General features: G+C 56.9%; 2 protein-coding genes across 2 annotated transcripts; one reads left to right on the forward strand and one right to left on the reverse strand.

The window, feature by feature from the left end:
• The first annotated feature begins 3,619 nt into the window (after positions 1-3,619).
• ZP3 (zona pellucida glycoprotein 3) lies at positions 3,620-6,695 on the forward strand. The gene is made up of 9 exons (XM_051628410.1): positions 3,620-4,030; positions 4,705-4,823; positions 4,916-5,019; positions 5,232-5,409; positions 5,485-5,605; positions 5,708-5,799; positions 5,869-6,014; positions 6,259-6,378; positions 6,589-6,695. The coding sequence occupies exons 1-9, from the start codon at positions 3,620-3,622 to the stop codon at positions 6,693-6,695; spliced, it is 1,398 nt and encodes a 465-aa protein (XP_051484370.1).
• An 8,003-nt stretch (positions 6,696-14,698) lies between these two features.
• INSYN1 (inhibitory synaptic factor 1) lies at positions 14,699-25,849 on the reverse strand. Its single transcript, XM_051628422.1, has 3 exons — positions 25,744-25,849; positions 24,592-25,355; positions 14,699-15,389 (listed from the first exon to the last, which is right to left on the reverse strand). Exons 2-3 carry the CDS (start codon positions 24,802-24,804, stop codon positions 14,724-14,726), a joined length of 879 nt encoding a protein of 292 aa, XP_051484382.1. The 5' UTR covers positions 24,805-25,355; positions 25,744-25,849; the 3' UTR covers positions 14,699-14,723.
• Positions 25,850-26,687: the final 838 nt, after the last annotated feature.

The raw sequence follows: 26,687 nt of genomic DNA on the forward strand, positions 1-26,687 counted from the left end.
ACCCCTGGAGGTTCATTTTTAGCTGCATGGACCTGGGCTCTGGTTTTCTGAACATGTTTCTAAACATATGTCTAAAAGTGAGACCAAGGGAAAGGTTCTGGGATGAGGGAAGGGGTGGGTGGTGATTTCATCTCAGGGGGGTTTTGATCTACAGCCTGAATGAAGAACTGCTGCAGTTTTTAATGAGGTGTCATTAATATTAATTGGCACCCAGGCTGGGGGGAATGAAGCCATTGACCACCCCCAGCTCCTTGGTGGGCAGCAGGATGAGTTGTCCCCATGTCCCCCATGGTCCTGAGATGGTGCCAGCATCCCTGGGGATGTCTCCTCCAGCTGGGAGCTTTCTGGGGCATTTCTTAGGGTAGATTTGAGGGTTTCTTTGGCATCATTGGTGGTGTTGGTAATCAGCTGGACTTGATGATCTCAAAGGTCTTTTCCAGCCTTGGTAATTCGGTGATGATGCAGCCTGGGCCATGCAGGGAAGGGAGATGGTGGGGATGGTGAGGGAGAAAATCCTCATTAAGTTGCAGCAGCCCAGGGAAAACCCTGCTTGGGTGGCTCAGGGTGATGAGATGTCCTGGACAGTGAGCTGCTCCTCGCTGTCCCCGGGAGGATGTCCTGTGCTTTGGCATGAGATAAAGCCCCCCCAGAAGGAGCTTAGTTGTCCCCCTTGTCCTCAAGTGCTATCTTGCTTTTGGGGTGCCCAGGTGAGATGGGTCTTTTGGGAGGAGGAAACCAGCCAGCATCATCTTCGAGGTGTCCTTCATCCAAGGTGGTGGTTCGTGGCTCAGAGCCAGGCAGGGATGAGGCTGGTTGGCCCTGATGCCACCACCCTGCTGGGTTTTTTTCCCTTCCCTCCAAAACCCCAGCGTCCTTTTCCACCCATTCCTGGATAACAGTGAACTTGGCAGGCAGGGAAGTGGGATTTAGGAGGGATGCAGAGCGTGAAGGACCTGGCACTGTGACCTGGCAGCAGCTCTGCAGCCAGAGCTTGCTCGTGTTTGCTCTCAGCCCTCCTGGGAGCAGCTGAGGCTGCAGGTTCACCCAAACATCCTGATTGGGTTAAAAACCAACCCCAAAGGAAAGGTGGGATGTTGCTTCCTACAGCATGGATCCAAGACTTCCACCATGGGACTCAACCTGCTCCATCAAAGGCTTTCCAAGGATGGGCTGTGTGCACCCCTCGGAGTTGAGACTCAGTGAAGCTCTTGGTCTCCTGTCAGCCCAGGGAAGGACACTGCAGGGAGCAGGAGGTTGTCCCCAGAGCTGTTCACTCCTGGAGGAAATCTACTTCATGTTGGTGGATGCAGCACAAGCCGTGACCCAAGGGCTGGGAGGTGGTGGATGGGACATTTTTGCTGTCTGTTGCTCCCTTTTTACACCCAACCAAGAATAAAAACACTTCCCCACCCAACAGGTCCAGGTTTTTAAGGCCAGTGGACTCTCCCATCCCCTGTTTCATCCCAAGATGCCTGAATTGATCTTCCACCATCCCCCTCCTGGTGCCTCCACCCAACAGCTGGTGGCTGGAGCTTGTGCAAGGTGTGAGAAACACACCTTTGAGCACAGGAACTTGGGGCTGTGCTAGCCTGGGGACATGGGCCTGGGGCTGCCTGTGGCTCCTTGGGTCCCTGGAGGAGCTGCATCTCTCCCTTTGGAGCAGGAGCAGAGATACGTGGGGTGCAAGGTCCATGTAGACACCATCCCTCCTCGAGATGGTTTGCAGGAGGTTGGGTGAATCAACCTTCAGTGCCGTGTCCTCCTGGGGGATGGGGCTGTGGGCAACACCAGCATCACCTCCTGTCCTCCTGGTTGCCTTTGGCTGCAGGAACCCCCCTGACAAAACCCAGTTTGTGGGGTAAAAGACACCAACCTAGTGCAGGGGTGGGCTGGGTTTGGAGATGACCCACTGGTTGCTGAATTAATAAAGAAGGCTTGAGCTGCCAGAGAGGTTGGTCTTGTGGTGTCATTTATTCATCACTCTTAAAACCATCAGGAGCAAGGCTGGGACATGGGGCTGGTGCCAGAAAAGGATGTGGTCTTGTTCATGCTTTGAGGAGACAACAGTTCAACAAGGCCAAGTGCAAAGTTCTGGAGGTGTTCAGCCTGGAGAAGAGAAGGCTTCAGGGAGACCTTAGAGCACCTTCCAGTGCCTGAAGGGGCTCCAGGAAAGCTGGGGAGGGACCTGGGACAAGGGCAGGGAGGGAGAGGACAAGGGGGAAGGGATGAAAACTGGAAGAGGGAGACTGAGGTGAGACATGAGGAGGGAATTCTGGAGTGTGAGGGTGGTGAGAGCCTGGCCCAGGTTGCCCAGGGAAGCTGTGGCTGCCCCATCCCTGGCAGTGTTGAAGGGCAGGTTGGATGGGGCTTGGAGCAACCTGGGCTGGTGGGAGGTGTCCCTGCCCATGCAGGGGGTTGGATCTGGATGATCTTGAAGGTCCCTTCCAACCCAACCCATTCCACAATGATTTTATGACAATGCATGGGCCAGCAGGGGGAGGGGATCCCACCAGGAATTTGGCTGCAACCCTGAGTGGGAGCTTTGCCCATCCCTGTGGTCTCCCCTAAAAGCAAACAGTGCAGGTGACCTCACCTCAAACCCAACCTCCAGTTCCCTGACCAGGAAGAAGTTCCTTCAGCCAGCCAACCCCATTTCCCAAGGCCAGGCACCCTTGGGAACACACTATGGGACGCAACCAAAAAAAACCTCCTGGATGGTTCAGCCACACCCTGGGGGAACTAAACCTGCCCAGGGCACCACCCCCATGTCGAGGGGTCCCCCTCAGTAGGTTCTGCCCTCACAGCAAGCCCTTTGGGTGACCCCCACCTCTCCATCCAGCTCGGTGGTGTCCAAGTCGTTACTCATGGAATCCTAGACATGAGCAGCTGTGCCAATGAGCATAATTAACACGCAAGGGCCAATTAATCTCTTGATTATGCCTGCCATCCACTTCTCAGCTGCTATTACGGGAAGATCAGCTTTTGTCCCTCTGCTTTCTATGCAAATGAGCTGGTTATGATGCCTTCATTACTCCCAGACACAATTACCCGGCGCAGATACCCATGAAATGGAGCTTGGCCAGGTTGCCACCACAGCCAGGCCAGAACCCAGGTGGCTTTTGCAGTTGAAAGTCCTCTCTCTGCTTCTCAACGTGCCACCTCGAGTGGTGCTCCAGGAGCTGGGTTTATGGAGACCTGCTGCTGATGTGGGCAAGACCAGGGGAGAAAAGTCTGTGGGAACCTGACCCTGCCCTTGCCATCTTGGTGGCCAAAATTGGCTCCATCACTTCTGGGGAGAAGGACACGGGCACAAGGGGCAAGAGCAGAGGGTTTGTGGCCAGTTGGCCACCAAGGTGGCCACCAAGAGGCTGATGGCAACCCAAAGAGGCAAGATAGAGGGACATGGGATCAACTGCTCCAGGGCAGTTCCCAGGTGGAGGTTCAGGGAAATCACCCTCCATGCCCTGAAAGGGAGAGATGGTCCCAGCTGGGTCCCATTGTCCTGAGCTGGGTGGGCACCACGTCTGCAGCCCCCAGGTGTGCTGGGCCTGCTGGGAGTGCTGCTATAAAAGCTTCCTGAGCAGCAGTGTCTCCATGAGCTGCTACTTCTGGGGTCAGGATGGAGTCAGGAGGCAGCCTGGGTGTTGTTGTCTTCTTCTGGGTGCTGGTTGAAGCAACATCTTACAGCCCCTGGGGTTTCCCTCAAAGGGACTTGGGGGTCTTGAGGGGTAGGGGGGACTCCTCTTGGAGCTGGCCACGTGTGCCTTCCTTCTCCCAGTCTTCTCCTTGGGCATGGGTAGATGTTTCCCAGCTCCAGGCTGCAGCCCCACTGCACCCCGTGGCCGTGCAGTGCCAGGAGGCCCAGGTGGTGGTCATGGTCCACAGGGACCTCTTTGGCACGGGACGTTTGGTCAGGGCTGCAGAGCTGAGCCTGGGCTCTGCTGCCTGCCCACCTGTGGCCCAGAGCACTGCTGAGACCACCACGGTGACCTTCATGGCTGGGCTGCACCAGTGTGGCAGCACCTTGCAGGTGAGGTGGGACACCAGGGTGAGGGGCTGCCTCATCTCTTCTGATGGACCTTCTCTGGGCTTGGCCCAGCACTGGGGGGGGTGGGTGGGAATGATTGTGGAGCTCTGTGCTGCTGTCATGCTGGCTAAGGTCTTGGCAAAGGTCATCTTGGCAAAGGTCTCGGTCCTAGAAGTGACCTGGTGAAGGTGACACCAGGGCTTGGGGTGAGGAGGGTCTTGTCTGGTGGCAGCAGCTCTCCAGTGAGGGTGGTGTGACCATAACAGAGCTGGTTTTTGGAGGGTGGGTATGATCTTTGCACCGTAGCTGAGGTAAAATGAGGGGAAGGAGCTTGCTGACCTCCTCGGAGAGTAGAAGGACTGCCTGGTCCTGCTGTGCCCCAGTGAACCTGGGGGCAGGAGGTTTGTAGACCTGCTTTCCTACAGCTGTGCCCGCCTGATGTGGCACTTTCTGGAGTGCTGAAGCCCTTGAGACCGGTCTCCTGCAGGGCTGGCTCCTCTCTTCTCTGCTGGCATGTCACCACAAAGCTCCTCTGCATCCCATGTCCCCCTGGCTTGGGGATGTGGAGGACAGCTGATGGACCTGTGTGTCCTAGCACAGTCAGTGCTGGGGAACTGCTGGTCCTGAGCTTCTGGTTGTCTCATTTGTTCTACTGACTCGTCACTTGTCTCTTCCAGATGACCCCAGACTCCTTGATCTACAAAACAAGCTTGTCCTACAAACCTGCTCCTTCTGGCAACCTGGCCATTGTAAGGACCAACGCAGCGGTGGTTCCTATCGAGTGTCACTATCCCAGGTGAGCACCTGGGGGTTGCCCCTCTGTTCCTGGGGGCCTGAGGTGATGGTGCACCTCTCCTCATCTTCTCAATGCACATGTCTTCCATTTAGGAAGAGCAACGTGAGCAGCCAGGCCCTCCAGCCCACGTGGGCACCTTTCCACTCCATGCTGTCGGTGGAGGAGAAGCTGATGTTCTCCCTGCGCCTCATGAACGGTGGGTGCAGACCTGGCGGTCTCATTGCCCTCAGGTCCCTGCTCCTGCCAACTCTTGGCCACGTGCTGAGAGCCCCACAGGAGCCTGAATCAAAAAAGAGACCTTGCAGAAGTGAGACAGGGGGTTGCTGCTCAGTTAGGAGGCCCCATGTGCAAGGGGAGGACAAGGTGCTGTTCTCCAGCTTCACCTGTGCCCTTCAATCTACCTTCCAGATGATTGGAGCACTGAGAGGTTCTCCAATGGCTTCCAGCTGGGGGAAAGGCTCCACATCCAGGCTGATGTTGCTTCTGGGGGTCATGTACCTCTGAGGCTCTTCGTGGATGACTGTGTTGCTACTCTGAGTCCAGACAGGAGCTCCTCGCCCCGATACGCCTTGGTTGACCTCAGCGGGTAAGGAGGGGCTGTGCTCTCTGGGGGTCCTGCTGCAGCTGGCTGGGGTGTCCCTGACTTCTGCCCCTCATCCAGGTGCTTGGTGGATGGGAGATCAGATGACACCACTTCAGCCTTCATCTCTCCCAGGCCGAGGCAGGAAACGCTGCAGTTTGTGGTTGATGCCTTCAAGTTTGCAGGAGATGACAGAGCCCTGGTGAGATGTGGTGTCCACCCTTCCTCCCCTTGTGTGCTCAGAAGCTCTGCTGTTCCCCAGGACCGAATTTGACCTTGGATGCTGGTGTAATTTCCCTTCCAGATCTACATCACCTGCCACCTGAAGGTCTCCCCAGCTGACCAAGCCCCAGACCCATTGAACAAGGCCTGTTCCTTCAACAAAGCCAGCAGCCTGTGAGTACCTGGTGTCCCAAGGGAGGGAGATAGCCTGGAGAAGAGGCCTTACAGGTGATTCTCTTCCAGTTGGGCTCCTGTGGAGGGTACTGGAGACATCTGCAGCTGCTGTGAGACTGGCAGTTGTCCACTGTATGGAGGATACTCCCAGAGAATCAACCCTCCAGCCCGTCGGCCAGGGAGACGTTTGAGGAGAGACCTCCCTTCCAAGCAAGGTAGGGCTTTGTGTCCAAAATGTGTCCCCACTGCTTGGGATGGCCAAGGTGCTGGAGGATCCTTAGCAAATGCATCTTATTTGAAGGGCCAGCCTGGTTCTTCTTCCATGTTCAGGGGCATCAACTGTGTCTGGGTCTTACTTAAAGCAACGGAGACCTGCTGGTGCAGGCTCTGCAAGCCCTGAAATCCAGTCCCAGCAGGAATCTCCTCCTCTGTGAACTCCTTTGTGTCATCTCTTCTTAGGTGGGTCCCCAAAGGCAGCAGAGGCTGAAGTCTCACTTGGGCCACTCTTCATCCTTGATCCAGCCCAGGGATTTGGGAGATCCCCAGGAGGTCTTGCACCAGCAGAGAAGACCCCACAGGGTATGTGTGTTTCCTGTGACTTCAGGGCTCAACTGAAGGTGACTCCAGGTTGATCTTGGGTCATGGCTCTTCCATGATTTCACACCTGAGCAGAGACCTTCTAGTATGATCACCAAAAGGTGGTCTGGGGAGGGGACACTTTTTTCTTCCCAAATTTGAGATGGTGGGAAGGCCACTACATGTCTAGCAAGTGGCTCTTGTCTCTTCTAGGTGCTGCTGAGGGACTTCCTATGGTGGCCCAAGTTGTCCTGCTGACAGTGGCCATTGTGCTGAGCTTCATTGCTCTTGGACTGTTTCTTGTGTGCCAAAAAATGTAGCTGCCCTCCTGGAGTGTCCTTGTGACTCCCTGACCCTAATAAAGGGAAGTGTTTCTGTCCTCCCCTTGTGTCCTCTGTGGGAAGGGTCTTCTCCAGTGGTATGGGAGTCAGGGCTGTGCTTTGTGCACTGCCTTCCAGGTAAGCCAACTCTTGGGGTGGCCACAAGCTCTTGGGAAGCCACCAATGAACCAAGTCTTTGGGGGGACCAAAGATTTGGAGATCTGCTGCTACCTGAAAGCATCTTGCACACCACAGCACTTGGAGCTAGAAGGTGCCTCTCTTGGCAGGAGAGGACTTCCCAAGTGGGCAGTACTGATGGGGAGGCTCCGTGTAGGTTGGACACTTGGCATGAGGTGCTGTGCCTGATGGCAAGGAATCCTAAATACTGGCTGCAAGCAAGATGCAGCACCCACTTTTGGGCAGAATTGGTGCTGCCAACAGGTGCTGGAGGGGTTCCTGACTCCAGAAGTCCTGTTTGCTCCTCCTTAGCAGGGCTGGTACTGGAGGATGTGAGTCAACATGTAGAAGACAAGCTTTTAAAGCCACCTTCAATTGCTCTCCTTACTCTGTGGCTTTCCATCCTATGCAGCACAGGCTTGTCCTGACCTCTTGGCTGCTGAAGGCTCGAGGTATCTTCTACCTGGTGGAATTCAAGGTGGGTGTGAGCTCTTGGTGCCTCAACTCATGTGGTGAGCTGAACACCAGCTGTGTTTCTCAGGAGCTTGAGTAGTGCAGACACTTCCCCGTGTGGTTGGCTTGCCCTGGGCTGCAGGGGACACCCTGGGAGCGGGGGTCACCCCCAGGCCAACCTGGAGGCTGCAGAACTGCCTTCCCCCCTGCCCATGGGCTTGGAGGTCCTGCCTGGTGGTGTAAAGGCCATCTTCATTGGGTTATTCCAAGCCTTGGGATGCTGCTGGGGGAGCTTTCACCTGCAGTGACCTTAGAAGGTGCTTCCTGAGCACTTAATGACAATAAAACCCATCCCTTTTCTTGGGTGTAACTCAAGAAAGAGCCCAAAAAGGAAAAAATATGGGTGTTTATTCCCACCCAGGAGACAAAAACGTTTTCCCAAGGAACTGAAGTTCATCCAAGTCTCCTTTTTGCTGCCAGGAAAAATCTGCCCCAGTGGAAATGGGGACAAAGGAGCAAAAGCCAGTTGGAAACACTGCTGGGAGGTGCAAATGTTGCTGTGTTTGCCCAGAGAACTTGGTCCAGTTTCCTGCTGGTGAGTTTGAGGCACCCCTTGTTGTTCATGATGGCTTCCCTGGCTTGATTGGAGCCCCAGGTGTCTGCTGCCTTCACCACCAGCAGATGTTAATGGGATCAAGTGGGCTTTGGTGGAATCCTTCCCTCCCACTGAGCTTTGTACCCTGGAGATGTGCTGGGAGATGGAGGAAGCTCTGAGGTCTCATGGAAGCCCACCAGCTTCTGGGTGGAGCAGCAGCATCTCTTGGTGCCCATCTCCAAAAACTACAGGGTTGCTCCATCCTTGGCAGCCTTGCAGGGAGGAGAGCCAGGAGCTAAAAACCATGGCTGGAGCATTAACTTCCTCAACTGTCTGCTCTGAGGACAGCAGCCTCATCCCACCACAGCTTTGCTTCCTGAACAGTGGAGTTTATCCTTCAATCTACTCCAGGAAAGGTGGAGAAGACAGCAGAGCACAGGTGCTGTTGGGTACCCAAGTGGCTTTGATGGCCATGCAGGGGCAAACAACACTCTGCAGCCCCTCGTGCTGCTTTTATCTTCTTCCCCCTGCCCATAACCTTGCCCAAGAGGCTCTGGCCAAGGCTGATGCCATGATGGGGGACATGTAGTCCCAAGGAGCCTTCCCACCACCCTGCCTGTGTGGATGGGCTCTGCCTCCCTCCTGTTCTTTGATGCAAGTGGCTTCATGCATGATTGAAACCTGGAGTTCCTCACACTGAGGACTCAGCTCTGCTCGGGTTGAGAGGGGCTGGGGAGGGAGAACCTGGTTCTTGCAAGCCCCCCCTTTTTTTTGGGGGTGGTTTTCTCCTGAAGTGCTGGGTGAGCAGGGTTTCTCCCTCTGCATCAGGCACCTGCTGGAACCTGAGATCTTGGGGATGTGTCCAACATCCCAGAGCTGGGCTATGGGCCATAAGGTGAACCAGATGATATCCCAGGGGGGATTGTTCAACCAGTTGGAGATCGAATTCTTTTTACATCTATTATTTGCACCCACAGGTGCTGGTTGTGACAAGACACCTTGTAACCCAAGGCTGAGCTGGGGATGGGATCCCACCACCCCAGCTGTGAGCTCATCAGCTCCTAAACCTCCTCCTGCCCCCTCTGGGGGCTTTGGGCAGAGATTTCCATCAGTCCAGGTGGCTTTAGGGACACAGCTCTGCTCCCCCCAAGGGCAGGGCTGGACCCAGCAGCAGTGCTGCTGCTTCTTATGGGCTGGTGCTGCTGCCTGGGTTTATTCTCCTGTTCCCCTCCCACCTTCTAAGAGCCTTAACGTTTTAATTATTTATTTGGAGCATGATTAATGCTGTGGCTGCCGTGGCTCTGCCAGGGGAGCCCCGCTACATCTCGCTTTAGTGAGATCTAATTAAGGAGTCCCATCAAGCATGTCATCCCTTGTCTTACAAGTACCTCCAGGGCTCCTCCAGCACGTCCAAGCTGTGGCAGGCAAAGCTGGACCTGATGCATCCTGGTGGGCTGGGGATCTTCTTGGGAGGGGGCCCAGAACCCCTTGTCCCAGGGTCAAGCCAAGACCCAGATCGCTGCTTTCCCCCCCACCAGGGCATGGAGGAGTGAAGCCCTTTTGGTCTCCAATGTCCCCCTTTTTTTTTCCTGGGTGTGTTTTCCAGGGTGGTGGTCTCCTGAGAGCAGGAGGTGAGCAGCTCGGAGCTCCCTGCATCCCCACAGGGGGTGGAACATGGGCTGGTGACATTGTGGAGCCTCCCTGGGAGGTGATGAGGGGACTGGGCTGGGTTGGGGGGTGGTGAGGGGGTCCTGGGCGTGGTGAGGGGGTCCTGGGGGTGGGGGGATGGCTCCTGGGAGGGGGGATGAGGGATTCCCTACACCTGGAATTCCTGCTGCGGCTGCCAGGGCTGGATCCAGGTTCCTTTGGGGGGGGGGGGGGGGGTTCAGCCTTGGGAGGAGCAGGTTTTCTTGCTGGGCTGGAGGTGCTGGTGGAGCTGCCAGCTCAGCTCTAGTGTCAGGCAAAGACTCTTCATCTGAGTCTGGCTTCCTGTGGCCTTAGGGGGGGGACGTTAAATGACCCACTTGAAGCCCCCACCCTGCCCAGGGCCCCAGCAGCCCATTTTAAGCTCAGCCTGGGGTTGCTGGTCCCCAGTTGGGCCACGGTGCAGGGCTGCTGCTCTCCAGCTCTGCCCATTGCCCACAGACTCCTTCCTGCCTTCCTTTGAACCTGCCACCACCTTGTCTGATGCTCTGAGCTCCTTGTTGATGTGAACTTCTGCCTCATCCTCCCCCTTGATGTCTTGCTGAGGATGGGATGAAGGCTCTTGCCCACTGCTGGGCATCCATCCCAGCTCCCTGTCCCTCTTTTTTCCCCCCTCCTGGCAGCACCAGGGGGTTTTCCTCACGTGTTCAGCCAACACTGCTCCATCCTGGGGCTACCAGCCCTGGAGAAGGCTGGAGCCCACTGCTCCAGGATCATGGAGGATCTGCAGCCATCCTGCAGCACAGAGGAGCCCAGCAAGCTGGGACATGACAGATTGGCAAGTACCAGGCATAAATGAGGATTAATTAGGGTGCCAGAGCCACGAGCCCTTGGCTGGGCTTATCCCTCTCCATCCCATGGTTGCCAGGAGGACTTGGCTGGCAGAGCCCAGAGAGGAGCAAGGGAGAGGCTCCAGTTGGGGTTTTGGTGCCAGATCACATTGGGGTGAATCCATGAACTGTCCCTGAGTCACCTGGCACCCTGACACATGTCCTGGGGGTGCCCCTGGACCTGCTTTTCTCCTCCCCCAGGGATGCCCTGGGGAAGGGGAGGGATGTGGGATGCTGCAGGGAGAGGCTGGGCATGGCTTTGGGGGTGTTGTGGGCAGCACAGCTGGGGTGCTGTGCTCACTGCAAAGCTCCTCACCTCCTCCTTTTCTTGGGAGAAGATGGTGGCCACCAGGGACTTACCCAGCTCTGAGGCTGGAGACAAGCAGGGGTGGGGAGGGTGTGACCCCGGGAGCAAAATCAAGCCGTAAGGAACATCTCTTGGGGGCAATGCTCCTTTTTCTCCCTGGGGAGCCAGGTACTGTGGCTGGAGCGATGAAGATGAGGAGGGAAGAGCCACAGTGCCCCCCTTTGCAGCTGGATTTAACTCCTGCAAGCTGGAAGGGGAGGCTGAAGGCTCCTCTTGCAGCTGAGAAGAAGCACCGTGGCACCGAGCCCTGCTCCATCACTTGCAGTCATTCAGCTGTGGAGCAGGGAGGAACAAGTAAGACAAGATGCTGCACATTAGCTGAGGCAGGAGACACAGCCTCTACCTTCCAAAACAAAGCATTTATCTTGCAGCCACCAGCCCTGAGCTGTGCAGCAGCTCAAAAACCCCGGGGCTGCTTTTCCCAGCTGGTTGGAGCCTGGTCCCAGCTTGGCCTGTGGGAAATAAAGCCCAGCTTTGTGGAGGGGGGGGTGGAGAAGGTGCTGTGGTCTCCTGAGGGTGAAGCAGGAGAGATTTGGGTAAAAAAAAAGAGGTAAAAAAGAGGGGACAGTTTGGGTTTGGGCTTCTCCAGGGTGGTTTGGGGGGAGTGCAGCCACCCATGGGTACAGTCTGGGCTCCTGTTCCCTGCAGGGCCAGCCTTCCCAAGTCCCAGCCCTGAGCTGCAGCTCTTCCTTAGGCTGGAAAAGATCCCCTTCTGCACTTTGATGGCAGCTTTTCATGTCAAGGAGCTCGGGATTGAAGTCTCCAGGCAGTCAGGGTCTATTTTCAGCCCTCGCCAGAGCAAGATGCAGCGAGATGGCTTATTCGGGGAGGGGGGAGGGGGAGTTGGGGGGAACTTTCCAGCTGGATTTCATGTGCCGGAGGGATTGGGTGAGCTCAGAAGAGTTTCTTCCAAACACAAACCCCAGCAGAGCCTCTCATAATTCAGGTCAACTCAAATAGGAGTTGGGGGGGGGTCAAAGCTGGAGGATTCGAACGCGAAGCTGAAAATTCTGCTTTAAACATCAAGTTCTGGCTGGAGCAGCCACCAAACATCCCCTCCCGACCAAAAACCAGCAGGATGCATGGCAGAGGTAGCCACCCTTCTGGGTCACTGGCCAGTCCCTGTCCTCATTTGATTTGCTGATGGTTTCTTTATTCCTTCTTGGAGGAAACGGGAGCACTTTGTCAGCTCTGCTGACTCCCTGGTTGCTGTTCCGGGTGTTCCTGAGCAGGTTTTGGGGGGCAGGGAGGGACTGGGGGTGGGGGACAGGGATGCTGTGGGGGGAAAAAGGCTCATTCATTTGTTAATAGCCAGTGTCAAGGGAAAAACAAGCTGCTTTCCCAGTCCAGCTCCTTCTGCAGCCCCCATCCCCCTCCCCACGGCCACAGACTAACCCTGCCGAGTTGGATCTTGGCCCTGCAAGAGCCAAGTCCATTAATTCAACATCATTAACAAGGAGGTTGGTGGTGCAATTAATAACATCATTCATCACTTTGTTCCTGGTGTTTTCAAAGCCATTTTTTTGCCAGCTCGGGGGCTTTCTCCAGATTGGTCTTCATCATCGCTCCCCTCCTCTTGAATTTTACCCTAAAAAAAACCAAAACAACCCCAAAACCAGCCCCCAAACACCAAAACCCACCAAGCCAAACCAGCAGGTTTTCCTGCTAAATATGAGCAGCAAACCCCAACATCTGGGGGTGCAGAGGAGCAGCAAGGACGTTGCCCACAGGGCTCTGTGTGGCAGCTCTGCCTTGTATTCCCCTTTACCCCCAGAGAAGGGGAGAGGAGGAGTCACCCCTGTCTCTGCTCAGCCCTGTTTGATGGAGATTTTCCATCCTTGGGCCCAGGAGGTGAATCCAGGGCTTCCTGCTGCTGTCACTTGGATTTATCAGCGAGCAGAAAACGAAGCCTGCAGGGCCATCAATCCCTTCTTGATAGAAACAGGGGAGGGGAAGAAACTCTTTACCCTTGTCCCTACAGCCCTGGCTGCACCAACTGGCTTTACATCCCTGGCCTCGAGGTGAGCAGCTTGGCCCCGAGTGGTTCAGGAGCCAGAGCTTTGCATCCCTGTGCCTCAGTTTCCCCTCTGGCTGCTTTTGCAGCTGGTCCCATGTGGTTGCCCCCAAAATGCTGCTCGGCTGGAAATGCAGCTCCTCCTGCATCTCTGGCTGCCCTGAGGGGCTTTTTGCCTCCTGCTCTTCCTGGCATCCTTCAGGAGGAGTTCCTGAAGACCAAAGCTGCATCCCTCAGCCACACCTTTGCAACAGGGAGGCTGCAAAAAGCTCTGCCAAACAAAGACGTGACCAGCTGTTGGCACCTGGAGGGATGGAGGGCGTGGGGAGGAGTTGTCCCACCCCTCCCCGTGCTGGGGGAGCCTGGATGTCCTCTCTCCTGGATATGGGATGGGGACATCCAGTCCCTCCTTGTGGGACTGATGCTTCCTTTGGAGTCCCAGCCCTGGGGGTAGGAGAGATGTGGAGGAAGATGATGGATCAACATCATCATCGTTTTCCTCATGGTGAGGCACTTCCTTACCCTGATTTTTTCTAGGGCTTGGATGTTCTGGTGGGGGACCCAGATCAGAGGTTCCAAACCCTCCCAAGTGCTGCACATTGTGGAGAAGTCTTGGATCCATCTCCCTTGGCTCCTAAAAATGAAAAACCAGAGGATGTAATTCAACCTAATTTGGGTGAAAGGCTCTTCTCCTGCTGTGATTTGGGGTGAAATCAGTGTTTCATCACTGCCTCTTCCTCCTCTCTGAAGGATGAGCAGCCCATGATGGTGATACTGGTTGGCAGTGAGGGTCCCAGCTCTGGGGTGGCACTGGGAAAAAGGCTGGAAATGGAGCTTCTCTGGCCTGGGTTAAAAAGAAGGAGTCAAGGCAATGGAATTTTTTGCTGCCAGGCCTGGAAAAAAACAGGGATGTTGGGGGGGGCTGGGGCAGCAAATTCCTCCCTGTGGGAGGAAGAGCTGGTGGGGAGGACATGAGGTGTTTGTCACCAGGCCCAGGTGCTGCCCCCACCACTGTGGGTGCTGGAGACTTTAGCAAAACCTGAAAGCCCATTAAAAAGGTGGAGTCCCAGATGCTTCCATATTTTAGAGCAAATCCACCTTCTTTTTTTCCCCCCCCCCAGAAAAAAAAAAAAATCAGGGCTGTGGCTTTTGAAATGCAAAACCAGGGAAGCTGGAGATGTTTCCCACCTCCAGGTAAGACTTTGAGGTTACTAAACTTCCCCCAGGCCCTGGCATAAAGGATGGAAATGGGGATGGGTGGGTTGTTCCCAGCCCAGCTCCTCAGCACTGGTTTAGCTCTCTCAAGTCTTTCTCCATCCCTCTTGGGCCACGTGCCAGCTGGGGAGGTGACAGCTCTGGTGACATCCCTACTCCAGTGACATTGACTGTGACAAAGCAGGTGACACCAGCTCTTCTTAAAGGATCACATGTCCCGGGAAGGGACATTCAACCCTTCCTCAACCCCTCCCCCAGCATCCCCATGTCTCCATCCATCCCCAGGCCACCACCTCAGATGCTCTGGCTCTCCCCTCCACAGAAGCTTCCCTCTCTCTGGGTACATATATAATATATATATATATATATATGTTATTGTTAGCATTTCTCCACGACGGATGGTTTATTTATCTGAAGCTTCTGAGAAAAAAAACCCCTAAATATTAAAAAATTAAAAATTCCCTGAGCTTCAAAAAAGAACAGGTAGGTAGTTGGGACGTTTGTCTTCTTTGCCACCTTTTCATGTTGATTTTATTAGTAGTATTGATTTATTGAAATATATATTTATATATATATATATTTATGTATATATATATATATATATAATGGTTTTCTGTCCCTCCCCAGGAATCCTCCCCCCCACCCTCCCCAAATCCATCTGGTGGAGCCAGGGTCAGTTTTTGTGTTTGATTCTCTGCTTGGCCGGGATATAAGGCAGCACCGTCTGGGTACTTTTATCTGCCACGGTCTGGGTGCTGCTGTTCCTCGTCAGCCTCCGTGTCGAGGGACCACCACCACCACCACCACCACCACCAGTGGTGGCAGGATGCTTGGAGGGTGGCCCCACCAAGCCCTTGCGGCCGGGTTCCTGGGGGCCATCATCCCCCGGGGACACGGCGCCGCCGTCGTCGTCGCAGCACAGAGCATGGTAAAGCACCTTGTCGCTGAACCGGACCCGTTCCCGCGCCCCGGCTGGTCGGGGAGGGGGGATCTTCTGGCTGAAGGTTTCCTCGCCGGATGAATCCGGGGTTCCCCCTCCCCGGGGCCCGTTGGTGATGGGGATCCCCCCGTTCATCAGCCGGTAATCGGGCCGGCCGAGCGGCGGCCTGGCGGGGTCGGGAGCGTCGCCGGGATCGGAAGGGGTGGACGTGTCCAGGAAGGAGCAGAATTCCCAGCTGTCGGAAAGGATGTCGGAGGTGGGGAAATCCAGGGGGCCCAGCTCGAAGGTGGCCCCCCCTTTGTCACTGCTGGAGGTGCTGCTGGCCGTGGCCGTCGTCCAGTCGTCCGGCTCCAGCTCCAGGTCGAAGTCGGAGGTCAGCCGGTCGATCTGGCTCACCACCTGCGGGCGGGCAGCGGGGGGGTCACCTGCCACAGCCCCCCGGCTTGCAGCAGCACCACAACCCAACGTCCCTCTGGTTCCACAACCCCCCCCCCTCCCCCCAGCCCCTCCCCGGCACCACCCGTGTGATGAGGTGCCGGGTCTCAGCCGAGGAGGGGCCGTTCCGGCAGCTCCTCAGCGGGGATCGAAACCCACCCGCGGGCTTCGGGGCTCCCGGGTGAGCAGTGGGGGCCTTCTCGGGGTGGCCTTGGGGGTCTGCCTTGTGGGAAGGGACAGCTCTCTGCTGCTGAGTCTCTGCCAGGACATCTCTGCACCAGGACATCTCTGCACCAGGACATCTCTGCACTGGGACATCTCTGCACTGGGACATCTCTGCACCGGGACATCTCTGCACTGGGACATCTCTGCACCGGGACATCTCTGTGCCAGGATGTGTCTCCATCAGAACATCTCTCTACCAGGACATCTCTGCACTGGGACATCTCTACACCAGGACATCTTTACACCAGGATATCTCTGTGCCAGGATGTGTCTCCATCAGAATATCTCTCTGCTGGGACATCTCTGCACTGGGACATCTCTGCACCGGGACATCTCTGCACCAGGAGATCTCTGCACCAGGACATCTCTGCACCAGGACTGGCACATGTCTGCACCAGGACATCTCTGCACCAGGACTGGCACATGTCTGCACCAGGACATCTCTACACCAGGACATCTCTGCGCCAGGACATCTCTGTGCCAGGATGTCTCCATCAGAACATCTCTCTACCAGGACATCTCTGCACTGGGACACCTCTGCACTGGGACATCTCTGCACTGGGACATCTCTGCACCAGGACATCTCTACACCAGGACATCTCTGTGCCAGGACATCTCTGTGCCAGAACATCTCTGCACTGGGACATCTCTGCACTGGGACATGTCTGCACCAGGACATCTCTATGCCAGGATGTGTCTCCATCAGAACATCTCTGCACCAGGACATCTCTGCACTGGGACACTGGCACAGCCCTGTGTAACCTGCTGATCTCTGGAGGGCTGTGTCAGCAGGGAGATGTCCTGGTGCAGAGATGTCCCAGTGGAGGGATGTTCCAGCAGAGAGATGTCCTGGCAGAGAGTTAGTGACAGAGAGTTGCCCCATGGAGAGTTGGTGGTAGAGAGTTGTCCTAGATCCCTGCCTTGTCCCCCAGGACCCTGAGCGTCATCCCAAACCCCTGCACACATGGTGTCCCTTGGTTCCCTCCACCCATCCATGAGAAACAACCAGTGACTGCCAGCTCCTCCCCTGGAAAAGGCAGCTCTGCAGGTGGGGAAACTGAGGCAGGGAGTGGAAAATGTCCCAGGGCTGTGTGACAAAATACAGAGCAGAATGAGGGGGGTAGGAGGTGTTTCTGCAGGGACAACTCTGTCACCCCCTGCCTGGCTGAGGTGGTGACAGCCTTGGTCCCCAGTCCTTCATCTCAGGGTGTTGAGAACATCAGGACCCATGGTGGTTTGGGGATGGGGTCATGGCCCTGCTGTGCTACAGGGGACAGACCCCACGTGGGGCATGAATAAAACAAGCCCTTAACAACTTCAAAATACTAGATGTGATGTCCTAGCTGGGGTTCCAGCTCCTGGCAGGGCTGGGTGGGGAAGAAAGGGAGGAAGGATCTGCTATGGCTCCCATGGACCATGGGCTCCACCTCATGACCTTGGCAAGGTTCCAGATGTGAGAGGCTCGTCCCCCACCTCCAAATCTTTAATCTCACCCCTCATGCCCAGCACTGATCCTGCCCAGGGTGTCCCAACCCTACCCAAACATCTGACTGGAGCCATCACGGTGTCTCCAGGAGCTCCTTGCTGTTCCTTGGCTGCTGTTTCTGCAGGTATAGAGGAGGTGGGTGGTGTGTGTGGGGGCTTCATTTTGGGTGGCAGTGACAACCCCACCTCCCTGGCAGCGTGAAGTGCCTGTTTTTGGCAGGCTGGTGTCTCCCCACCAGAGCTGGCAGAGGGCCTGGCCAGCCCCAGCTCTGCCAAGCAGGAGGTGGGCAGGGGCAGACAAGAGCTGGGGGGCCCCCTCAACACCCCCCCTACCCATTTGTGCAACCAGTTGATGCCTTTTATTCTCTCCCCCCCACCCCAGCATGGGCATCCATGGGCATCAGGACCCCTGACCCCCTGTGCTTGGCTTTTTCCAGCTGGTTTCTCCACCCATAGATGTTGGGTTTCTTTCTGGTTTTCCTTCATCGTTGCCTTTCCCTCCCCATCTTTTCCCATCCCCACGTCCTTTCCTGGTGGAAACCAGCCCCAAAATCATGGAGGAAAGACAAACCCATGGGCAATATCTTGCCAGACACGTTTGGTTTCCTTCTCCTCATACCACAGAGAAGCTTTGCCTTATGTCCCCTGGTCCCGTGGTTCATTGGTGGGTGTGGGACCTCCTCATCCACCATGAATCATCAATCCCCACACATCTCTCACATGATTCTTCTGCTGCTGTTATCCCATAACTCCACTTTTCCAAGCACTTCTGCTGGGGGAAACTGAGTCATAGAATCCTAGAGCGGTTTGGGTTGGAAGAGACCTCAAAGATCATCTAGATCCAACCCCAAGGACAGTTCAAGAGTCCTTGGGCTCAGACACCCCATCTCGTGGTGGGAGTCCAAGGGTGGGCACCCTGAAGCTGCTGTCACAGTGCCAGGTTGCCCTTGGTCTCTGCATCTCTTTGCTAAGATGTGCAGAGCTTTGGGTCAACACCAGAAATCACCAAAAAAATGCCCCATAAACCCCAGCTCAGCAGGGTGGGCTCCTTGCAAAGTCCTTGTGGTGGCTGAGGAGGCATCAAGGACCATTCCTTGATGTGTGTGACAACTTGGGGACAACCTCCAGGGAAGCTGTGGCTGCTCCATCCCTGGCAGTGTTGAAGGGCAGGTTGGATGGGGCTTGGAGCAGCCTGGTCTGGTGGGAGGTGTCCCTGCCCATGCAGGGGGGGTTGGATCTGGAGGGTCTTTAAGGTCCCTCCCAACCCAAACCAGTCTGGGATGAACCTGTCTGAGCACCTCTGAAGGACCAAATAGTGTTACCTCCATGGGGGCACAATCCCAAGGGACAGAGGGATCTGATGTGGTTGGGGTGAGGCTGGATGGGTGGGTTTGTACAAACATGGAGCAGAGGAGCTAGGGAGGTCCTGAGGATGAGGAGAACAGTTCTGGGATGGGACCAGATGGTGTCACCTGGAAAATGGAGACCAAAGAGCTGGGCTCTGCTGCCTGGAAATGTGATGGACATGCTGGCTGCCAAAAAAACCCCCCTCTTTCCAGGGAAAAAAAAAAGATGCAGCAGAGCCTGGATGAAGTTTGGGTTGGAAATGAGAGGAGTGTTCCCACCAGAGCAGAGCCCACAGCAATGGGTGCTCATGCACCTTAACAACCTCCATCAGCCCCACCTGGGACCCCCAGCCATGGCCCAGGGGCTGTACAAGCTCAGCCCAGGCCAGGCTGCCCCTCAAGCTGTGCTGCACAGGGACTTGTTCCTCAGCCTCATGGGTGGGTTCTCTCTTGGGTGAACTTCTTGAAGGGATGTTGAAGCCCATCCCTGGTCCTGCCTTGGGGATGGACCTACAGCCTGGCCCCTGGAGAAGCTTTGGGTCCCCAAAGCTGGGGACAACGAGCTGAGTGCTCCTCACCCAGGCAGCAGAAGGCTCAGCTTCAGCTCTGCTCCTCACCCAGGTTCTCCAGCTTCTTTTTCCTGCCTCCTTGCCCACCCCAGACCTGCAGGGAGGGACTCCTCTGTCCTTCAAGCTTTGGCTTTCAAGGGTGCTGAAGCCAAGCTGGCAGCACCACCACCCACAAGAAAAATCTTGGGATTAGAGAACCCAATTGCTCCTCCTCCCCGTGCCCCACCAGGTCTCTTCATTTATTTCCCCCCATTCCTTTCCCTCCCCCCTCTCTTCTTTTTGGGGGAAAAGGGATGAAATTTGAGGAGAAGAGTGGAGGAAAAAGAAAGAGATGTGACCTCTTCTTTCTTGGTGACAAGAAAGAATTAGAACAAAAGGGCAGGGAAGGAGCTGTCTGTGGGAAATACCTGGCTAGTCTTATTTTTTAATAAAGCAGCAGATGGTCCCACCAAAAGCCTGGGCTGAAACCAGCTCATCTCTGCTCTCCTGAGGGCTTGGGGGGTGACAGCTCCGGGGTCAGGGTGAGCATCTCCCTGCCCTTCCACTTGGGTCCCTGTCACCAGGGTCCCTCAGCCCCATTCAAGGGACCATTTGGGCTGTAAGGAGGAGGCAGGTCCCATCCAGGTCCTCCTTGTCCCCATCCTGGTCCTCCTTGTCCTCATCCAGGTCCTGGCACACAGGGATTAGTGTCACATCAGTGGTGGCTCATGCGGGGCTATTTTTAGGAGGGCTTTCTATTTTTAAACGGGTGGGGGTGGCAGCAGGAGGGGGGGTGGGTGGGTGGGGGTGTTAAATACCTTCCTGACGCTTGGTACCTGCTGAGGATTGGAATGAAAAGCAGGATTTGGGCTTTGCTCTCCTTCCTGAGGTGGAATGTCAGGGATTTCTAGGCTGTGGAGAGCCCAGAGCTGGGACTGGGTGGTTTGGGGTGAAGACCTGGTGATGGTCTCAACCCCCAGTGGATTGGGGTGGCTTTGTCCTCCTAAAAGCAGGTGAGGGTCAGGGTTGTCCTCAGCACCTCCTGGAGGTGCCGTGGGGGTGACTGAGAGTGGAGGAGGAGCTGGAGTGAGGCAGAAGGATCCACCCCTGGGCAGGGAGCAAGGATGTGCTGAACTGCAGCACCAACCAGCTCATCACACCCCCAAAACCAGCTCCCACCAGCCAGCCCAGGGTGCTCCCCATACCTGACCAGTCCCCACACCCAGTAAAAAGCCTGGATGCCCAAACTGGGCTGTTTACCTCCCCAGCTGAGGCAGGTGTTGAACATCTGGAGCATCTTTGGTTTGGTTTGCTTTGTTTCTCATGGGATTTTTGGTGATCGGCTGCAAATGGGACACGGAGGTTCCTGGTTTGGGGGCCCCAGCTTCCACATTTTGGTCCTGGTTGTTTTCCTAGTGAGGAGCTAAAACCTCCTGGCAGCTTGAGAAGCTGCTGGAGAGGAGAGGGACGAGGAGGGAGGACGAGAGGGGACTTCAAAGGCTTCGTGGCCGCTAATTGGCAATGCATAAATTCCCGAGGCCGGGGAAGGAGCTGGGAGCTGCTGGGATCAAAGTGGTGGGATCTAAGGGCTCCTTCATCCCAGCACGGCCTTTGAAGAGGGTGGGAGAAGAAGATGGGTGGTTGGGGCCTGTGCTGCTGGGCAAAGTGGGGGGGTGCTGGGGTGGGGGAGATGAAAGCAGGGTGGGTTTGCTGCCATCTGAGGGGGGACGGGACACTCGCTGCCCTCCCGTGAGGTGCAACTGTTTTCCCAACACGGAAGCAAAGCCAAGCTGGGAGAGGAGCAGGGATTTTCCTGCACCCCCCCCCCAGACTCTGTGCGTGCTCCCCCAGCCCCTCGCTGGCACGTTTTGGGGTCCAAAGCACCTTCCTGTGCTGTGCAGCTCCTTGCCCAAGTTGGATCTGACCCTCCAAGCCGGGACGTGCGAGGGGACTTCGTGCCCCACGCAAAGAACCATCCCCCAACCACATTCCCAAAGGGTTCCAGACACCACGGCCTTCAACATCCGTTCCTCCCTCCAAAGGGAAAACCAAAACCATCTCAAAGCCTCCAGCAGAGCCCCCATGACTCCGCAAGCAAACTCTCCCAGAGCAGGGACCTTCCTGCACCTCCCAAAGCGCTTCCCAGCGCCGGCGAGGTGAGTAAATATTTAATAAGGAATCAATGATGAATTGGAGCTGGGGAAGAGGAGCTGGGTTGCAGGGGCCTCTCTTCCCTGAGCTTATAAATGAGTGTGCAGTGGCTCTCAGCGTCGTTTGCAAGCTCATCAGCCACTAAAGAGTTGGAAATGATGGTGCAGATCCTCTAAAACATGTTGTTATTAGAATAATCACCCGCCCGCTCACCCGCAAACTTTCCCGAGCGCTCCCAGCTCCTCGCCTCTTGATGACAACATGATGAAGGTATTTATTCTCAGGAAGGGCTGGATTTTTCCTCCTGCCAAAGGCTTGGAGGGGACCTGCTCGGTGCTGCTTCCCTGCCTGGTGGCATCCCATCGATGCAGGGGTGATAGGATGCTTGCCATGGGATTATTTTTGGGGGGTTGCACTTCGTTATCTCGCCCAGGTATTTCCCACCGCTGAACCCATGGATGGTTTCCAGTTCCCAGCACTAATCCAAGGTTGGGAAGGAGCTCAAGCCACGTGGTGGAGATATCTGGGATCATCCTGGGGTATCTTCTTCCCTGTGGCATCACCCTTATTCCCCCGGGGAAAAGGCTGGGGCTGGCAGGAGGGTGGGAGGGCAGGCAGGGCAGCACCTTCCCTGCCTTCTCCTGCCTGGTTTCTACTTCCAGTGTGTGATTTCAATCACAGATTTTAATAATCATTTTCCCTGCACATAATACAGCCCTGTCTGGGATGCTGAGGAATAATTATATACACAAAAGGGAAGGAGGGAGGGAAGGAGAGTGGGAGCAGAGAGGCTGGTAAAACATCCTGAATCCAATGGACATCTGGGCTGACAGCCTTCAGGTGGCAAGTGCTCCTGGGAGGCAGGGATGGAGCCTGGACCAGGGGCTGGGACTCATTGTATCCCCAGATACAGATCTCCAGACCCCCTGAAGTCTCTCCTGGAGCATCCTGCAATCCTGGCTGAGTCCAGGGACAAGCAGGGACAACTTGGGAGAAAAGCCTTCTGCGAGCCAGAGCTGGCAGCAGGCGGGTGGTTTTTGGAGCTGGATTCATCTCGGGATGAAAGTCCAGGAATTTTGATGGCTTCAGGGGTTATTTTTGTCAAGGTGGTTATGACCTGGCTCCCTCTTCCAGACCTGCAAAGTCCTGCTGCTCAGCTCCTCTCACTAGAAGGGCTGGGAAGGACCAGGTCCAGCATCCCCCAGTTCCCTCCAGCATCCCCCAGTTCCTTCCAGCACCACCCGGTGAAGGTTTTATGACTCTGGAGGTGCCTCTGGAGCAGCAGGATCGGGCCCACAACTGCCCCCCCCGGGCACATCCAGCCCCATGTCCCAACCCACACCAGCAGGTGGCTGCAGGGCTGGACATTCCCAAAGCCTCCATGGCTTCTCCATTGGAGAATACACCAGTGCCACCAGTACCAGGGCCCTGGGTGGGGGGGAATAATGAGATTTACCAACCCTGAGCAGCCCCTCCTGGGACCCCCCATGAGCCTGGTTGTGCTCAGAGCCATCAGACCCTGCCTGGGGCTGCAGGGCTGCCTGTCCCCAGCCTTGTGCCCATGTCCTGGCCCTCACCTCTAGCTGAGGAACAGCATCAGGAGATGCAGGGTAGACAAGCAGAAAAGCTTAATGTTTTAATTCTTCACTTCCACCAGTCTCCTCAAGTTTAGGATTTGCCAGCCTGGTGTCTACCACGTCCTGTTCTGGCTGAGCTTGAAAGAGATTGCCATGTATTGCTCCCTCTGAGGGATCCAGAAGACAATGGGTGGAATTTCCAGAGCTTTTAATGCCCAACATCTGCTTGGTTTTGGGAAAACCAGACCTCTTGTTTCTCTGGGAGCCCAGTTTAGCGTGGTTGGACTGGTGTGGTTTAGCTCTGGAACCTGCTCTTGTCCTGAGTTTTAGGCTGTTTTGTCTAATTCAAGTAATGGTTGCAAAGTTCTGTGGGTCTGTTGTAGGAGTTGGGTTGAGAAGGTTTGGGACCCACCCTGTGGTGGGGACCTGCTGGCTGGCTCTACATTGACCTGTGTTGTCCCCTGATGTGAGAGGCTCTTCTAGTGCAGCTATGGGAGGTGGTCTGGGAAGTCACCAGTGTCTAGGGATGTGCCAGCTCCACGAAAAAATCATCCCCAGGCCTCAGCACTTCCCAGCACCCTCTGGAAAAGCCATCTCATGGGGCATGGATGCCCTCTCTAGCACAAGAGCAGAGTCTCCCTGGGGTGAAGGATGGTGGTTGGGTGTCCTCTGGTCACCCTCTGCTTCTGCTCCTCAAGGCACAGGGACCTGCTGTGCCCAGTTCAGCTCTTCTGCCCTCCTACGTTACTCCTCCTCCTTTGAGCCTGCTTCCCAAAAGGTGTCCCTAGGGAACACCAAGAGCCCTTTACCCCTTCCCTGTGTGAAGGAAAATCTCCAGGGATGCCACAACCAGGCTGAGCCCTCGTGGAGACCCCGAGGGGACAACGTGGTGGGATGTGGCATCTCCCCAGTGCTGGCTTCCCCAGCAGGACAGCCTCCCTCAAATCCCTTGGACAGGGCAGAGCCATCCCAATGGAGGACACATCCCAAGGCATGCTTCAGGCTGGAAGGTGTCACTTCCCTGCCCGTGGCCACATCTGCACTGAGGACAACCTTGGCCCACCAGCATCAGCCCCCTGGCTGGCACCCAAATGTCACCCACCCACCCGGGGCTGCCCCGTGATGGCCCCACGGCAAAACCTCCACCAATCCCTGCCCTTCCTGGGGGGAAGTGAGGTTTCCCACTGGATGTGACCCCAAGCTGGGCTCGGGGAGGGGATACAAACACCCTCCTGCCCCATCCACGGGCAAACTGTTGCCCCTGTGCTCAAGGCTCCTGCAGGCTGCCCATCCGCTGCTTCCCCCACCACCTCCTGAGAGATCCCCAAACTACCAGCCCCATCCAGGTCCCCTTCCCCTGGAAAAATGTGAGCCACAGAAATATTAAATTCCCACCAAACTGACTTTGCTGTGCTGGGAAAACACCCCCCATTCCCCTCCCCCCCAAGCAGAGCCAACCATGGCACAGAGCTGCTGGCACCAGCCCCCCCACCCAGCCTGTGTCACCCCCTGGTGCTTCTCCCACCCCTGGCAGGGTTGGGACCTTGGCTGGGCCCTCTGGCCCCAGGTGAAACCCCCCTGTCAAGGTCAATTTTGCAACCCTGTTTGTTTTTTCCCCACCCTTCTCTTTTGGAAACTCCAGTGGCAGGTCAGGAGTGGCTGTGGCTGTGCCCCCCCCACACCCCCCGAGGGGGGCTGGGGGTGCTGAGCTGCTTCTGCTCCCCCCAACCCAGCCCTGGAGCCAGGGGACAAGCAGGGGGAGGGGTGGGGACACTGGGGCCAGCAGCTCCTGGGACCCGAGCAGGGATGTGATGGCACTTCAGGGCTTTCCTACCTCCCGGAGCTCTTTGGCCACCTCCTTGAGCTCCTGTAAGATGCCTTCCAGTTGTCCTATCACCATTTTCATCCGACTCCGGATCCTTTCCCTTTCACAATGACTCTTGCTGTTGCTGCTGCTGCTGCTGCTGCTGCTGCTGCTGCTGCTGCTACACTTGCTGCTGCTGGGGTGCTCACTGGGCTGCCTGTCCTGGCAGGTCTGGGAGTCCATCCTTCCCTACCGGCCTCGGTTCCCGGCCCCAGCGGCTCTGTCCATCCTGCTCCCCGCTAACCGGGTGGCCTGGTGTCCTCGCAGCCCCTCTCGGCCTGGGGGGAGCTTTCAACATCTTAACGTTCCCCTGCCGCCGAGGAAGTCCCAGCCTCACGCTCGCCTCCCTGCGGGGCCGGGGGGGGGCTCTGCCTGGGAACGGGGAGCGGGGTCGGGCTGCAGCCTGCGGAGTCGGGAATGCCGCAGGGCAGGCTCAGCCGGTGGCCGCGGGGAGGTGGGGGGGGGCCATGGGGTGAGGGGAGGAGGAGGAGGAGGAAGAGAGTCCCTCGGATGTCCCAGGAAGGTAACAAATCCAGCGGCTCAACGTCTCGCCTGCTCCCCGCTGGCGGAGAGGGGGGTGCGGGGCTGGGTGGCCCTGGGGATGCTGCTGCTGCTCCCCGTGGCTGGCCCGGGCTCCGGGGTCTCCAGCTCCAGCGCTGGGTGGTGGTCGTGGGGGGCGGGGGGGGGGGTCTCCTCGCTGGGCACAGGCTTCCTGAGGAGCCCAGGGTCCCCTCCTGCAAGGACAAGACAGACAAGGTGAGGGAACCATCCCCTGCCGGGCTGGGGGTGCCCTGCCCGCTCCTGCCTTGCCTGGGTTTCAGCCCCAGCGTGAGGACAAGCCCCTGGGTAACCCACCCCCCCCAAATGCCCCCCCACTCCCTAATCAAAAGGGGCCCAGGTTGGCACCCTCCCCTTTGCCTCCCCTCCAGTGACTGGGCACAGTGGGGTCTCGCTGAGCCAGACGGACAGACAGACAGACAGACGGACAGACAGACAGACAGACAGACGGACAGACAGACAGACGGACAGACAGACAGACAGACGGACAGACAGACAGACAGACGGACAGACAGACAGACGGACAGACAGACAGACAGACAGCCGTGCAGCTCAGGAACTTACCGTCGCGATCCAGACTCCCCCCCCTTTGGCTCCAGTCCAAGCTCTTCCTTGTCCTTGTTTGGGTTTTTTTTGGTTTTGTTTTTGTTTGTTGGGGTTTTTTCCCCCCCCCCCCCCTTTCTCCTCTTCTTACTTCCTCCCCCTCCTTCTCCTCCTCTTCCACCTCCTCCTCCTCCCACAGGGCTTTGGCGTGGCACAAAGAGGAGCCCGGGACCACTTTCCTTCGGTCGCTGTCGGAAGGGGGTGAGATGTTACCAGAGGTGACAACCCGCCTCGGGTGGGGGGGGGGAGGAGGGTTTGGGGACACGTCCCGGGGGACCCGCTGGTGGGGGGGGGGTGTCAGGCAGCCTCCTCCCCCCGCGGGGACATCCCACCGCCTCCCAGGATCGAGCCCCCCAAGGAAGGGGGGGGGGAAGGAATCCACACTGCCCCCAAATGCTCCCCGCATTCCCTCGGCTGGGGCGGGGGGGGGGGTTGTCAAAGCAGGGGGGACGCAGTGGGGTGGGGGTTTCAAGCCCCGGCACGGGGGGGGTGCGTGCAGGAAGGGGCGGGGGGCTCCTATCTCCATCCCCGATACCCGCATCCTCCGGGGCACAGGAGATGGATAATGCCAGTCCCCGCATCCTCCATCCCCGGTACCCGCATCCTCGTATCCTCCATCCCCAGTACCCGCATCCTCCATCCCCGGTACCCGCATCCCCGTATCCTCCATCCCCAGTCCCCGCATCCTCCATCCCTGGTACCCGCATCCTCCATTCCCAGTCCCCGCATCCCCGCATCCCTCATCCCCGCCACCTCCATCCTCCGTTCCCGCTACCCGCGTCCCCTCATCCCCCATTCCCAGGACCTCCATCCCCACCTCCCGCATCCCCCACTCCCCCCCCCCTACCCTCTCCCCCCACCCCGCTGTCCCCCTCCGCCCTCCCCCTCCCTCCCCCGGTGCCCCC

This window comes from Apus apus, chromosome 10 (assembly GCF_020740795.1).
Source record: "Apus apus isolate bApuApu2 chromosome 10, bApuApu2.pri.cur, whole genome shotgun sequence".
NCBI lineage: Eukaryota > Metazoa > Chordata > Aves > Apodiformes > Apodidae > Apus > Apus apus.

Coding starts and splice junctions, on each gene's coding strand:
- ZP3 (XM_051628410.1), top strand. CDS start 3,620: ATGGAGTCAGGAGGCAGCCTGGGTGTTGTTGTCTTCTTCTGGGTGCTG. Junction 5,606..5,707: donor CAGGAGATGACAGAGCCCTG/GTGAGATGTGGT, acceptor TTTCCCTTCCAG/ATCTACATCACCTGCCACCT. Junction 6,015..6,258: donor AGACCTCCCTTCCAAGCAAG/GTAGGGCTTTGT, acceptor ATCTCTTCTTAG/GTGGGTCCCCAAAGGCAGCA.
- INSYN1 (XM_051628422.1), bottom strand. CDS start 24,804: ATGGACTCCCAGACCTGCCAGGACAGGCAGCCCAGTGAGCACCCCAGC. Junction 15,390..24,591: donor TGGCCAAAGAGCTCCGGGAG/GTAGGAAAGCCC, acceptor GCCCGCCCGCAG/GTGGTGAGCCAGATCGACCG.